The following is a 15302-nucleotide window of genomic DNA, read 5'->3' on the forward strand; positions in this document are numbered from 1 at the left end:
CTTAGTTTTCTTGACATTAAGGGAGAGATTGTTGTCATTGCATCATTCCACTAGGTTCTCTATTTCCCTCCTGTACTCTGACTCATCATCGTTTGAGATCTGACCACTATGGTCATGTTATCAGCAAACTTGTTGATGGAGTTGGAGCCAAATTTTGCCTCAAAGTAGTGTGTGCGTATAAGGAATATAGGAAGGGCCCCGGTATTGAGGACAACCGTGGAGAAGGTGTCGTTGTTTATCCTTATTGATTGTGGTCTGTGGGTCAGGAAGTCGAGGATGCAGTTGCAGGGGGAGGAGCCAAGTCCTAGGTTTTGGAGCTTGGATAGAAGCTTGGCTGGGATTATGGTTTTGCAGATGTAGCCAATGAAGGAATCTGATGCAGCAGTCCTTTGTTGTCGAGATGCTCCAGGGATGAATGTAATGGCAGGGAGATGGTGTCTGCTGTGGACCAATTGTGGTGGTCTGCAAATTGCAGTGGATCAAGACAGTCTGGAAGTATGGAGTTGATGTGTCTCATGACCAACCTCTCAAAGCACTTTATAATAATAGGCCACCTGGTGGTCGTCGTTGAGGCACTTTGCCTGGTTCTTCTTTGGCACCAGTATGATGGTGGTTGTCTTGAATCAGGTGGAAACCTCTGAACGGAGTAGGGAGAGGTTGAAGATGTATGCGAACACACCCTCAGTTGATCTGCACAGGATCAGAATGCACAAAGAGGGATTCCGTCAGGACCACTGCTTTCCGTTGGTTCACTTTCAAGAAGACAGATCTGACCTCTGAGACTGATGGTGGGTATAGGTGTGTCCGAGGCTGTTGGGGCAGTAATGGAATGGTGGCTTCCTGCTTGAAACGAGCGTAGAATGCATTTAGCTCATCAGGGAGGGCTGCTCTGTAGCCAGAGATTCCACTTTTGCTTTGTTGCCGTTATATTGTTCAAGCCTTTCTATAACTGACGAGAGTCCGTGATGTCAGTCTGTGACTCTAGCTTGGTCTGGTATTGTTTCTTGACGTCCCTAATGGCTTTACGGAGGTCTCGGCTACATTTCTTGTATAGGTCGGAGTCCACCTTTCTTTAACGTCTCAGACCTGGACTTCAGTAGGGAATGAATCTCTTGGTTTAACCATGGTTTCCAGTTGGGGATTGCACACACTATCTCTTCTTTGGCAAGCAATCTTCGACTCACTTACTGAAGTCTGTGACAGTGGTGCATACTCATCTAGATTGGCCACTGAATTCTGGAATATGGACCAGTCCACTGACTCCAAGCAGTTGCATAAGAGCTCTTCAGCAATCCCGGACTCCCCCCCCCCCCCCCCCCCCCCCCCCCGAGACAGGAACCTGGAGCAATTCCAGACTGCCACCTCTGCATATTTTTTTACTTTGTCTGGATATTAATCGCAACTGAATTTTTCCAGTCGAGGTGATCTAAAACCATCACTTTAAAGAATGCTAAACTTGCAATGCCTAAATGGGTATTATGCAGAACTGTAAAATTATCTTTTTCATTCAATTATCTTGTTAGTTCAATTTAGCGTGTTGGAATCTTAAGAGTGCTAGTTGTTGAATTGCAAAATTCAATGAAATTCTCGAATTTTGCCTGATCTCTGAAGATTTTTTCTGTATTGTAAAGATATAAAAGTTTAATATTGTAATGCACTCTTAGAACATAGAACATAGAACAGTACAGCACAGAACAGGCCCTTCGGCCCTCAATGTTGTGCCGAGCCATGATCACCCTACTCAAACCCGCGTATCCACCCTATACCCGTAACCCAACAACCCCCCCCCTTAACCTTACTTATTAGGACACTACGGGCAATTTAGCATGGCCAATCCACCTAACCCGCACATCTTTGGACTGTGGGAGGAAACCGGAGCACCCGGAGGAAACCCACGCACACAGGGGGAGGACGTGCAGACTCCACACAGACAGTGACCCAGCCGGGAATCGAACCTGGGACCCTGGAGCTGTGAAGCATTTATGCTAACCACCATGCTACCCTGCTGCCTCTTCTATCACATCTCTTCTCTCTTCTCCCCCCACCCCAATTTTAGAACTTAAAACATTTTTTTTATTATTATTATAGAATTTACAGTGCAGAAGGAGGCCATTCGGCCCATCAAGTCTGCACCGGCTCTTGGAAAGAGCACCCTACCCAAGGTCCACACCTCCACCCTATCCCCATAACCCAGTAACCCCACCCTAAGGGCAATTTTGGACACTAAGGGCAATTTAGCATGGCCAAGCCACCTAACCCACGCATCTTTGGACTGTGGGAGGAAACCGGAGCACCCGGAGGAAACCCACGCAGACACGGGGAGGATGTGCAGACTCCGCACAGACAGTGACCCAAGCCGGAATCGAACCTGGGACCCTGGAGCTGTGAAGCAATTGTGCTATCCACAATGCTACCGTGCTGCCCCAAAACTAAAGTCTTTATCCCTATTCTGTTTCAAAACATATAAAATGATGCTTTTTCCCATTTTTCCTGTATTTGGTAGATCATGTTTGTGTATGTTGCTGTGATTTTTGTGGTCCTACAGGCATTCTTAACATGACTAGTGGCTAACTGTTCTGAAAGGGAGAAGTGGTCAACTGAGCTGGCAATTTGTTCCTGAGATCCACTATTCTCTTTAAGACAGGAACCACCTTCTAATGTCTAGCTTGAATCTGGCTTTGAACAGCTTAAAATTGTAGATTCTCAACAATTTAATTGCAAAAAAACTGTCAGCTAAACACAATTTGTTCTTCTGTTCTGGAGAAGCTCAATCAGACCATATAAAAGTCCATTCTTCTCTGGAGTGTGCAGCCCCAACTATCTTAGAATATGCTAAGTTGAAAATTAATTTAGTGGCCCTTCTCTGCACCTTTACAAAACCCCTATCACTACCGATTAAACCAAAACTGGACATGGCATGGCAAGGCCTCAGTTGCAATGCTACGGTCTTTAACAAATATAAAGTGAGTTACTTTGTCTTGTCAGTTGCCCCAATATGTGCATCAATGCCCTATTTGCTCTAGTTTCATGCCATTGCTTATGAACCTTTCTGGATCTAAACACTAGAATGCCTTCGTGTAAATAGCATCAAATTGGGCTGCAATTTCTCAATGACAAAATAACCCTCTAACTCCCATATATGTTTCAGTAAAGAAAATCAGTGTTTTCAAAAATGTTGTCATTCTTGCTTAGCAGAAGTTACCCTTAATATTTAAGCTTCCTCTCCCCACAGACACACACCTGCAGGGTTTTGATGCAAAGACAAAGTGCAAAGCCAACTAACTTAATGCATTCTCAAGATTATTTAAAACTGACTATCCTCTACTTCCTCTCTGTCGTGGAAAATCAGGATTTACAATTATTTGTTGACAGAGTGCATTTTGTCTGAAATGATCAGCTGTATTTTGAAAAGCTAAGATCAACGCGACACAATAGCTCACCTTACCAAAGCAGTCAAACATCAGGCTCCAAAGCTGCAGTTTGTTCAGTTCAGCCTGAGTGTTCTAATGTATTTAAAACTTTAAGTAACGTTTGAAAATTATTAATTAGAAATCCTTTCACTTCAAACAGGAGACTCTGATGATGTAAAAAAGGAACAAAAAGACAAAAAGAAGAATGATAAGAAAAAGAAAGATGATGATCAAATCAGTGAAAAAGATGGTATGTGTTTAAGTTTCTTGAGTCACTTGCCAAGAATGCTAAATATGATCAAATATAAATGTTTGGTTTGAACTTGTTGGAGAGTTAGAACTATATTAAGACCTGTTTAGGAAAATACTTCAAAATACTTGCTGCAAATGTAAGTGAAATAGACTCCTTTAGCCTGTTATTAGGCTGCCAATGAGGGAGGTAAAATATGAGATATGTTACTTTTTGGGTGTGCAACTAGTGATAATGTAACAGGCTTGGGTTTCCCAATTTACTGCTTCATGGAAATGAGTGGCACTTTGCAGCTAAGATTTAAACAGTGATGCAAACTACAATTCATTTACTCTGAATGAAATGAAAATTGCTACTGTGAAAAGCCCCTAGTCGCCACATTCCGCTGTTGAATTTACACTTTATGTCAAGTGTAATTCATTGGACCCTGCTTAAAACAACTTCTTGGTAACAAGAACATAGAACAGTACAGGCCCTTCAGCCCACGATGTTGTGCCGACCATTTATGCTAATCTAAGATCAACCTAACATACACCCCTTCAATTTACTGCTGTCCATGTGCCTGTCCAAGAGTCGCTTATATGTCCCGAATGACTCTGACTCCACCACCTCTGCTGGCAGTGCATTCCACACACCCACCACTCTCTCTGCAAAGAACCTACCTCTGACATCTCCCCTATCCAATCACCTTAAAATTATGTCCCCTCGTGACAGCCATTTCCACCCTGGGGAAAAGTCTCTGGCTAACCACTCTATCCATGCCTCTCATCACCTTGTACACCTCTATCAAGTCACCTCTCTTCCTTCTTCACTCCAGTGAGAAAAGCCCCAGCTCCCTCAACCTTTCTTCATAAGACATGCCCTCCAGTCCAGGCAGCATCCTGGTAAATCTCCTCTGTACCCTCTCCAAAGCATCCACATCCTTCCTATAATGAGGCGACCAGAACTGGACACAGTATTCCAAGTGTGGTCTAACTAGAGTTTTATAAAGCTGCAGCAAAACCTCGCGGCTCTTAAACTCAATCCCCCTGTTAATGAAAGCCACACACCATGCGCTTTCTTAACAACCTTATCAACCTGGGTGGCAACTTTGAGGGATCTATGAACATGGACCCCAAGGTCCCTCTGTTCCTCCATACATCCAAGAATCCTGCCTTTAACCCTGTATTCAGCATTCAAATTCGACCTTCCAAAATGAATCACTTCACATTTATCAAGGTTGAACTCCATCTGCCACTTCTCAGCCCAGCTCTGCATCCTGTCAATGTCCTGTTGTAACCTGCAACAACCCTCAACACTATCTACAACTCCACCAACCTTGTGTCATCGGTAAACTTACTAACCCACCCTTCCACTTCCTCATCCAAGACATTTATGAAAACCACAAAGAGCAGAGGTCCTAGAACAGATCCTTGCGGGACACCACTGGTCACTGACCTCCAGGCGGAATACTTTCCATCCATTACCACTCGCTGACTTCTTTTGACCAGCCAATTCTATATCCAGACAACCAAATTTCCCCGTATCCCATGCCCCCTCACTTTCTGAATGAGCCTACCATGGGAAACCTTATCAAATGCCTTACTGAAATCCATGTATACTATATCCACTGCCCGACCTTCATCAATGTGTCTTGTAACATCCTCAAAGAACAATAAACCTCTGAATGCGTTATTTAGGAAGTCTGCAATTTGCACTGACAACTGTTTGTTAGCATTGTTGATTCATTTTTGTGGTCAGTAGTATGTGGGGGTCCTAGTTTCTTGAACATTAATAACCTCCCAAATTCTGACATGGGATGGTTGTCTTGATATAATTGTGAGCTTGTGCAATGTGTGTGGTTCCATTTTTTTATTTAGCTGACTGTGTTGCACGCCAGTAAAGTTAGCTGAACAGGGACTTCCAGTTGCGGCTATGCGGAGCTAAGCCACACATTCGGCAGCTCCTGCTATTTAGGGACTTTTGGGCCGTTTCGAGGGCCCCAAACGGAGCTGTTTCTACGCATCCCGGTGGGGGAAGGTGCCTGGAAGAACTTGCCCCACACTATATGTGCTCACCTGGAGTGGGAAGAAGAAAAAGGCTGCAGTAACTCCCCCAAAAAAACGGGGGAAGAAAAACAAAATGGCGGCCGGCACTCCTGCTATTTAGGGACTTTTGGGCCGTTTTGAGGGCCCCAAACGGCGCTGTTTCTACACATCCTAGTGGGGGAAGGTGCCTGGAAGAACTTGCCCCACATTATCTGGTGAAAAAGGCTGCAGTAACGCCCCCCAAAAAACGGGTGAAAAAAAACAAAATGGCGGCCGGCGCTCCCGCTATTTAAGGGCTTTTGGGCCGTTTTGAGGGCCCCAAACAGTGCTGTTGCTACATATCCCGGTGGGGGAAGGTGCCTGGAAGAACTTGCCCCACACTATATGGTGAAAAAGGCTGCAGAAACGCCCCAAAAAAAACGTGGGAAGAAAAACAAAATGGCGGCCGGCGCAACACCCGAGGACTGGTGGAAGTGGGCGCAGGAGCAACAGGCCTCGCTCCTACGTTGTTTTGCTGAGCTGAAGGCTGAGCTGCTGGACTCCATGAATGCAACTGCGACCAAGCTGCTTGGGACCCAGGCGGCACAGGAGGAGTCTATTCGGGAGTTGCAGCGGCAGGCCGTTGAAAGAGAGGAGGAGGCCGTGGTCCTCGTTGGGAAAGTGGAGTTGCACGAGGCACTTCATAAAAAGTGGCAGGACCGCTTGGAGGAGCTGGACGTTCGCACGAGGCGAAAGAATCTGAGGATCCTGGGCCTGGCGGAGGGGCTGGAGGGGTCGGATCTCCCGGCGTATGTGACCACGTTGTTGAGCTCGTTGATGGGAGCGGGGTCCTTCCATTTGCCCCTGGAACTCGAGGGAGCGCACAGAGTGATGGCCAGGAGGCCCAAGGCAGATGAGCCCCCGAGGGCGGTGCTGGTGCGGTTCCACCGATTCAGTGACCGGGAGTGTGTGCTGCGCTGGGCCAAGAAAGAGAGGAGCAGTAAATGGGAGAATTCGGTAGTGAGGATCTACCAGGACTGGAGTGCGGAAGTGGCTAAGCGGCGGGCCAGGTTCAACCGGACGAAGGCGGTGCTTCATGCTAAGCAGGTCAGGTTTGGAATGCTGCAGCCTGCGCGCCTGTGGGTGACATACAAGGACCGGCACCATTACTTCGAGTTCCCGGAGGAGGCGTGGGCCTTTGTACAGGCGGAGAAGCTGGACTTGAACTAGGGCCTGGGAACATACTTTGGCCGGCGTTGTTTCCGCTGTGGCTGTTTTGTTCCAACTGTTTCAACTTTTTCAACTTCGAAATGTGTGTTATGTATGCTGGTTTTCTTTTGCTCTGTTTACGGGTGGGTTTGTCTGTTGGGTATGGTTGTGGGGTAGGTGGGGAGTGTTGGGGGTTTGTGTTTTATATGTTCTCTTCTGTACGGGGCTGGGGATTGAGGGGAAACTGGATTTTGGGGAACTGCGTCAGAAGGATGGGGTGTGGCATTATGAAAGCGCGGGCTTTCCTCTGGTTTCCCGCGCTGCGGGGCAGGGGGGTGGAGCTTGCGATGGGGGAAGGGCCTCTACGGGTCTTTTTTCCCGCGCTGCAATAATGCCAAGGAGGTGTGGCAAGAGGGGGATGACCCCAAGCCGGGAGGGGATAGGTTTTGGCGGGAGCTGCCGGGGTCAGCAGAAGTCAGCTGACTCACGGAAGTACCATGGAGGGTGCGTCGCGGCTAGGAGGGGTCCTAGCCTGGGGGGGGGAGGGGAGTGGGGGGGGATACCGGGTTGCTGCTGGAACGACTAGGAAGGAGCCGATGAGGGCCGGGGGGGAAGAGGAGAGGCGCTATCGCCATGGGAACGGGTCGAGCGGGGTATGCTGGCCTGGGGCGAACATCTGCCAAGCTATGGCTAGTCGGCAGGGGAGGGGGGCGGGTTGCCCTCTGATCCGGCTGATTACCTGGAACGTGAGGGGGCTGAACGGGCCGGTTAAGAGAACCAGGGTGGTCTCCCATCTAAGGGGGTTGAAGGCGGACGTGGCTATGCTCCAGGAGACCCACCTGAAGGTGGCGGACCAGGTCCGTCTGAGGAAGGGGTGGGTGGGGCAGGTTTATCATTCAGGATTGGACGCAAAGAACCGGGGGGTGGCGATTCTAGTGGGGAAGAGGGTGGCGTTTGAGGCGGCTGAGGTGGTGTCGGACAAGGAGGGCAGATATATCATGGTGAGGGGTAGGCTGCAGGGAGAGAAGGTGGTGCTGGTGAACGTATATGCCCCGAATTGGGATGATGCTGGCTTCATGAGGCGCTTGTTGGGCCGCGTCCCGGACCTGGAGGCAGGGGGCCTGATCATGGGGGGAGATTTTAACACAGTGCTGGATCCCACACTGGACCGGTCCAGTTCAAGGACGGGTAGGAGACCGGCGGCGGCCAAAGTGCTGAGGGGATACATGGACCAGATGGGAGGGGTGGATCCCTGGAGGTTTGGGAGACCGAGAGCGCGGGAGTATTCCTTTTTCTCTCACGTCCATAGGGTTTATTCCCGGATAGACTTTTTTGTCCTGAGCAGGGGGTTGATCCCGAGGGTGCAGGATGCCGAGTATTCGGCCATAGCGATTTCGGACCATGCCCCGCACTGGATTGATCTGGATATGGGGGAGGCGCGGGACCAGCGCCCGCTCTGGCGCCTGGATGTGGGGATGCTGGCGGAGGAGGAGGTGTGTAAGAGGGTTCGGAGAAGCATTGAGGGGTATCTGGTTACCAATGATACGGGGGAGGTCCAGGTGGGGATGGTCTGGGAGGCTCTGAAAGCAGTGATCCGGGGGGAGCTGATCTCCATCCGGGCCCACAGGGAAAGGAAGGAGAGGAAGGAGAGGGAGAGACTGGTGGGAGAGCTTCTGGAGGTGGACAGGAGATATGCGGAGGCACCGGAGGAAGGGTTGCTGGGAGAACGGCGCAGGTTGCAGGCCAATTTTGACTTGCTGACCACCAGAAAGGCGGAGACACAGTGGAGGAGGGCGCAGGGTGCGGTATATGAGTATGGGGAGAAGGCGAGCAGGATGTTGGCGCATCAGCTCCGTAGGCGAGATGCGGCTAGGGAAATTGGGGGAGTGAAGGATGGGGGTGGAAATGTAGTGCAGAAGGGGACAGAAGTAAACGGGGTCTTTAGGGACTTTTACGAGGGATTGTACCGGTCGGAACCCCCGAGGGGGAGAGAGGGGATGGAGAGCTTCATGAACAGGCTATGTTTCCCAAGGGTTCAAGAGAGGCTGGTTGAGGGGCTGGGGGCGCCGATAGAGTTGGAGGAGCTAGTCAGGGGGATCGGGCAAATGCAGTCAGGTAAGGCCCCGGGGCCGGACGGGTTCCCGGCAGAATTTTACAAAAAATATGCGGACCTGGTGGGTCCCCTGCTGGTGCGAACTTTCAATGAGGCGTGGGAGGGGGGGGCTTTGCCCCCGACGATGTCGCGGGCACTGATCTCTTTGATCCTAAAACGGGATAAGGACCCCTTGCAGTGCGGATCATATAGGCCTATTTCACTCCTTAACGTAGACGCTAAGCTGCTGGCGAAGATCCTGGCTACCAGGATAGAGGATTGTGTGCCAGAGGTAATTCATGAAGATCAGACAGGGTTTGTCAAGGGGCGGCAGCTCAACACGAATGTGCGGAGACTGCTCAATGTTATCATGATGCCGGCAGTGGAGGGGGAGGCGGAGATAGTGGTGGCGCTGGATGCAGAGAAGGCGTTTGATAGAGTTGAATGGGGGTACCTATGGGAGGTGCTGGAGAGGTTTGGATTTGGGGAGGGATTCATCAAATGGGTGAGGCTGCTTTACGCGGCGCCGATGGCGAGTGTAGTCACAAATGGAAGGAGATCGGAGTATTTTAGGCTTTATCGTGGGACCAGGCAGGGGTGTCCCCTGTCCCCCCTGCTCTTTGCACTGGCGATTGAACCGCTGGCCATGGCGTTGAGGGAGTCAGGGAAGTGGAGGGGTCTGGTGCGGGGGGGGGAGGAGCACCGGGTATCGCTGTATGCAGACGACCTGCTGTTATATGTGGCGGACCCAGAGGGGGGAATGCCGGGGGTGATGGAACTGTTAGCGGAATTTGGGGGCTTCTCGGGCTATAAGCTGAACTTAGGAAAGAGCGAGGTATTTGTAGTGCACCCGGGAGATCAGGAGGAGGGAATTGGGAGGCTCCCCTTCAGGAGGGCAGTGAAGAGTTTCAGGTACCTGGGGGTGCAGGTGGCCAGGAGTTGGGGGGCTCTTCATAAGCTTAACTTCACCAGACTAGTGGAACAGATGGAGGAGGAATTTAAAAGGTGGGACATGGTGCCGCTATCGCTGGCGGGCAGAGTGCAATCCGTCAAAATGACGGTTCTCCCGAGGTTCTTGTTCCTCTTCCAGTGCTTGCCCATCTTTATCCCTAGGGCCTTTTTTAAAAGAGTGACCAGCAGCATCATGGGATTTGTTTGGGCGCATGGCACCCCAAGGGTGAAGAGGGTCTTCTTGGAGCGGAGTAGGGATGGGGGGGGGCTGGCGTTGCCCAACCTCTCGGGGTATTACTGGGCGGCCAACGTGTCGATGGTGCGTAAGTGGGTGATGGAGGGGGAGGGGGCAGCATGGAAACGGATGGAGAGAGCGTCCTGTGGGGATACAAGCCTGGGGGCCCTGGTAACGGCGCCGTGGCCGCTCCCTCCCACGAGGTATACCACGAGTCCGGTGGTGGCGGCTACCCTCAAGATTTGGGGGCAGTGGAGGCGACATAGGGGAGAAGTGGGGGGCTCGATGGAGGCTCCGTTAAGGGGGAACCATAGGTTCGTCCCGGGGAACATGGATGGGGGATTTCGGGGATGGTATAGAGCGGGCATTAGACAGCTGAAGGACCTGTTTATCGACGGAAGGTTTGCGAGCCTGGGGGAGTTGGAAGAGAAATTTGGGCTCCCGCCGGGAAACATGTTTAGATATCTGCAGGTAAAGGCATTTGCTAGACGGCAGGTGGAGGGATTCCCTGTGCTCCCCGCGAAGGGGGTGAGTGACAGGGTGCTCTCGGGGGTCTGGGTCGGGGAGGGGAAGATATCCGATATCTACAAGCTTATGCAGGAGAAGGAAGAGGCGTCAGTAGAGGAGCTGAAAACGAAGTGGGAGGGGGAACTGGGGGAACAGATCGAAGACGGGACATGGGCTGATGCCCTGGAGAGGGTAAATTCTTCCTCCTCGTGTGCGCGGCTTAGCCTCATCCAATTCAAGGTGCTGCATAGGGCCCACATGACTGGGACGAGGATGAATAGGTTCTTTGGGGGTGAAGATAGGTGTGCCAGGTGCTCGGGGAGTCCAGCGAACCATGCCCATATGTTCTGGGCATGCCCGGCATTGGAGGAGTTCTGGAAGGGGGTGGCGAGGACGGTGTCAAGGGTGGTGGGATCCAGGGTCAAGCCAGGATGGGGACTCGCGATCTTGGGGTTGGGGTAGAGCCGGGAGTGCAGGAGGCGAAAGAGGCCGGTGTGCTGGCCTTTGCGTCCCTAGTAGCCCGGCGAAGGATTTTGCTACAGTGGAAGGACGCGAGGCCCCCAAGCGTGGAGACCTGGATCAATGACATGGCGGGCTTTATTAAGCTTGAGAAGGTTAAATTCGCCCTGAGAGGATCGGTGCAAGGGTTCTTTAAACGGTGGCAACCTTTCCTCGACTTTCTGGCTCAACGATAGGGTACTGGGACAGTAGCAGCAGCAACCCGGGGGGGGGGGTGGGTGGGTTGGGGGGGGGGGGGGGGGGGGCGTTGATTATGTTAGCTTATTTTATTTAAATTTGATTGATCTAATTTTAATTTATGGTTAAGTTCTCTTGTTTGGGGGGGGGGGTGGGGGAATGTGATACATGTGATGTTACGGTATGGGGGGAATTGTGGGTGTTATGGGGCTGTTAGTTGCATATTACTGCTTTTTGCTATACTTTTTGTTATATTTTCTGCAAAAAATTCCAATAAAAAAATTAAAAAAAAAAAAAAAAAAAAAAAAAAAAAAAAAAAAAAAAAAAAAAAAGTTAGCTGAACAGAGATATAGACCTTTTGTCACCAGACCTGTAATATACTAATATGTCTGCACTTGTTAGTTCAGTGTGAGAAGAAAATACCATTCCAATTAAAACGCCTTTGTAAATATCCCAACAGAAAGAAGAATGGTGGGTGTAAATTACAGCTAAGTATTTAGTTAATTAGTTAGTGCTTAAGCATTAAATCGTTCGATCTCCCTAAAACAAAACTAATAGTTTGAAGTAACTGTTGTCTTAACATGACAGGATAGCTGAGGCTCATTGGATGCACGTCCTGTGCTATGTGGGATCTCCCGAACACTGGGCGTAACCTGGAAATCGCCTATGCATGAAGTGATATTAAAAGTTTGAGCTAAGTTGCTGATCTGGGAGATGGCAGGGGTCACAGCAGTGTACATGAGAAGCTGAGAGCTTTCTGGATAGCATGTTTCAGGAGGTGGTCACCTCTTACCTACAGAGTTCAGGAGGAGATGGTGTCAGTGACCACGAGGAAGAACAAAACATTTGGCAACGGCAGGCATAGTTATGAATGGTTTGCTTCCCTAGTGGAACAGAACATAAGAAATAGGAGCAGGCATTGGCCATTCAGCCCCTTGAGCCTGCTTCCCCACTTAATATGATTATGGCTGATCTGATAGTGGCCTTAACTTGACTTTTGGGCATACTCCTCACAACCCTTGACTCCCTTGTCAATCAAAAATCTGTCCATTTCAGCCTTTTTTTAAAACAATTTTAATGAAGTATTTTTGGCATTACAAATAACAACGGTATAAAAACAAAGATCAATAAACATAGTGCAAACACCGGTCCCTCCAAGACCCGCCTAGTTAACCCTCTATTCTACGCTACCCTCGCCCACGGTCCCCTGCTGACGATTAATTCTCCGCAAAGAAATCGATGAATGGTTGACACCTCCGGGTGAACCCTAACACTGACCCCCCTCAAGGCGGACTTAATTTTCTCCAGGCCGAGAGAGCTTACCATGTCGGTTAACCAGGCCTCCGACTTGGGGGGCTTTGAGGCCCTCCAAGCTAGCAGTATCCGTCTCTGGGCTACCAGGGCGGCAAAGGCCAGAACATCTGCCTCTTTCTCCTCCTGGACTCCTGGGTCCTTCGACACTCCCAAAAACCCCCACCCCTGGACTCATTGCCATCCTTGTTTTCAATACTCTGGACATGATGTCTGCAAACCCCTGCCAATATCCCCTAAGTTTTGGACACATCCAGAACATGTGGACATGGTTCGCTGGTCCGCCTGCACATTTTACACACCTGTCCTCCACCCCAAAGAATCTACTCATCCGGGCCACTGTCATGTGGGCCCGGTGGACCACCTTGAATTGGATCAAGCTGAGCCTTGCGCATGTAGCGGTCGCATTGACTCTGCTCAATGCGTCCGCCCATAAGCCATCCTCCATCTCACCACCAAGCTCCTCCTCCCACTTACGCTTCAGCTCCTCGTTCTGCGTCTCCTCCGCCCCCATGAGTTCTTTGTAGATGTCCGAGACACTCCCCTTCCCCCAGCCATCCCCTAGACACTACCCTATCCTGGATCCCCCTCAATGGCAGAAGTGGGAAGGATGAAACCTGCCTGCGCAGAAAGTCCTGCACCTGTAAATATCTGAAGTAATTCCCTCTTGCCAACCCAAACTTCCTAAGCACCCTCAAGCGAGGGAAGCTCCCTTCCAGGAACAGTTTCCCCCATCCTCTCAATCCTGCCCTTCGCCATACTCAAAACCCCCCCATGCAGGCACCCTGGGGCAAACCGGTGGTTGTCACATATTGGGGACCAAACCGATGTTCCAATGTACCTCCTTTATTGACCCCAGATCCTTAAGGCCTCCACCACCACAGGACTGGTGGAATATCTTGCCGGTGGGAATGGCAGAGGTGCCGTTATCAACGCCCCCAAGCTGGTGCCCCTACATGAAGCTGCCTCCACATGAAGCTGCCTCCATCCGCTCCCAACCAACCCTGTCCCCACCACCCACTTCCTTATCATAGCAATGTTGGCCGCCCAGTAATAATTACTAAGTTTGGCAGGGCAAGCTCTCTTTCCCCCCCCCCCCCCCCCCCCCCCCCCCCCCATATTCCTCTTGAGCATCATCTTCTTCACCTGTGGGAACTTACGCACCCAGACAAAGCCCAAAATAATTTTGATAATCCTCTTTTTAAAAGAAAAAGGACCACAGGATGAAAACTGGGAGGCATTGGAATACAAATAAAAATCTTGGTAGCATCGTCATCTTAACCGTCTGCACCCTCCCAGCCAGCGGTAGCGGATCCCATCTCCGTAACTCGCCCCTCATCTGCTCGCCCAACCGGGACAAGTTCAACTTGTGTAACCAGCCCCAGTCGCGTGCTACTTGTATCCCTAGGTACCTAAAACTGTCCCCCACTAACCTAAATGGTAGCTCCCCCAGCCGACCTTCCTGACCTCTTGCCTGGGCTACAAACATCTCTCTCTTTGTCATATTCAGTTTATACCGAAAACCGGCCGAATTCCCCCAAAATCATCATGATCTCGCCCATCCCTGCCCCTGGATCTGCTACATATAAGAGCAGGTCGTCCATGTACAGAGAGACCCTATGTTCCACCCCCCGAACCAGCCCCTTCCAACCCCTTGAAGCTCTCAGAGCAATTGCTAGTGGCTCTATAGCCAACGCGAACAACAGTGGGGAGAATGGGCACCCCTGTCTTGTCCCCCGGTGCAGTCTAAAACAGTCTGAGGTCGTCCTATTCGTCCTTACGCTAGCCTCCGGGGCCTGGTACAACATCTAACCCAGTCGATAAAACCCTTACCGAACCCAAATCATCCCAATACCTCCCAAGATAGTCCCACTCCACCCGGTCGAACGCCTTCTCCGCATCCATGGCCACCACTACCTCAAGCTGCCTACGCTCCAGGGGCATCATAATCACGTTGAGCAGCCTTCTTATATTGGCCACCAACTGCCTGCCCTTGACAAACCCTGTTTGATCCTTCATAATCACATCCGGCACACAATCTTCAATCCTGGAGGCCAGAACTTTGGCCAGCAGCTTGGCGTCCACATTAAGCAGTGAGATCGGCCTACAAGACCCACATTGCTCCGGGTTCTTGTCCCGCTTCAATATTAACGAAGTAGTGGCCTGTGACATTGTCGGGGCAGCACTCGTCAATCCCTCGCCTCATTGAAAACCTTGACCAGCAACGCCCTAATATCCCTGTGAATTTCTTGTAGAATTCCACCGGATACCCGTATGGCCCCGGGGTCTTACCCGACTGCATTTACCTTCAAGCACTCAGCCATTTCTTCGGCCCTGATCGGGGCCCCCAGCCCATCCATCAGCTCCCTGCCCACCTTTGGGAAGGTCAGTCCATCCAAAAAGCATCTCATCCTCTCTGGCCCCGTGGGGGGTTCCGAGCAATGGAGCCTACTGCAAAAGTCCCTGAACGCCCTGTTTAGCCTAGCCGATTACCAGATTCCCATTCCCATCATCTATTTCCCTGGCCGCCTCCCTCTTCCTAAGCTGCTGTGCCAGCATTCTGCTGGCCTTTTCCCTGTGTTCATAAAAGGCCCCTTTCTTTTCTCAGTTGCTCCACTGCTTTGCCTGTGGGCAA

The 15302-nt window shown here is 50.7% G+C and overlaps 1 protein-coding gene across 1 annotated transcript in view; it reads left to right on the top strand.

The window, feature by feature from the left end:
* Positions 1-15302, top strand: part of baz1a (bromodomain adjacent to zinc finger domain, 1A) — a 115846-nt gene that overhangs the window by 72226 nt on the left and 28318 nt on the right. Inside the window, exon 22 of the mRNA XM_038790244.1 lies at positions 3571-3660. Coding sequence (XP_038646172.1) covers positions 3571-3660 — 90 coding nt within the window. The remainder of the gene's footprint in view (positions 1-3570; positions 3661-15302) is intronic.

The sequence above is a fragment of the Scyliorhinus canicula genome, chromosome 2 (assembly GCF_902713615.1).
Source record: "Scyliorhinus canicula chromosome 2, sScyCan1.1, whole genome shotgun sequence".
In the NCBI taxonomy this organism is placed as follows: Eukaryota; Metazoa; Chordata; class Chondrichthyes; order Carcharhiniformes; family Scyliorhinidae; genus Scyliorhinus; species Scyliorhinus canicula.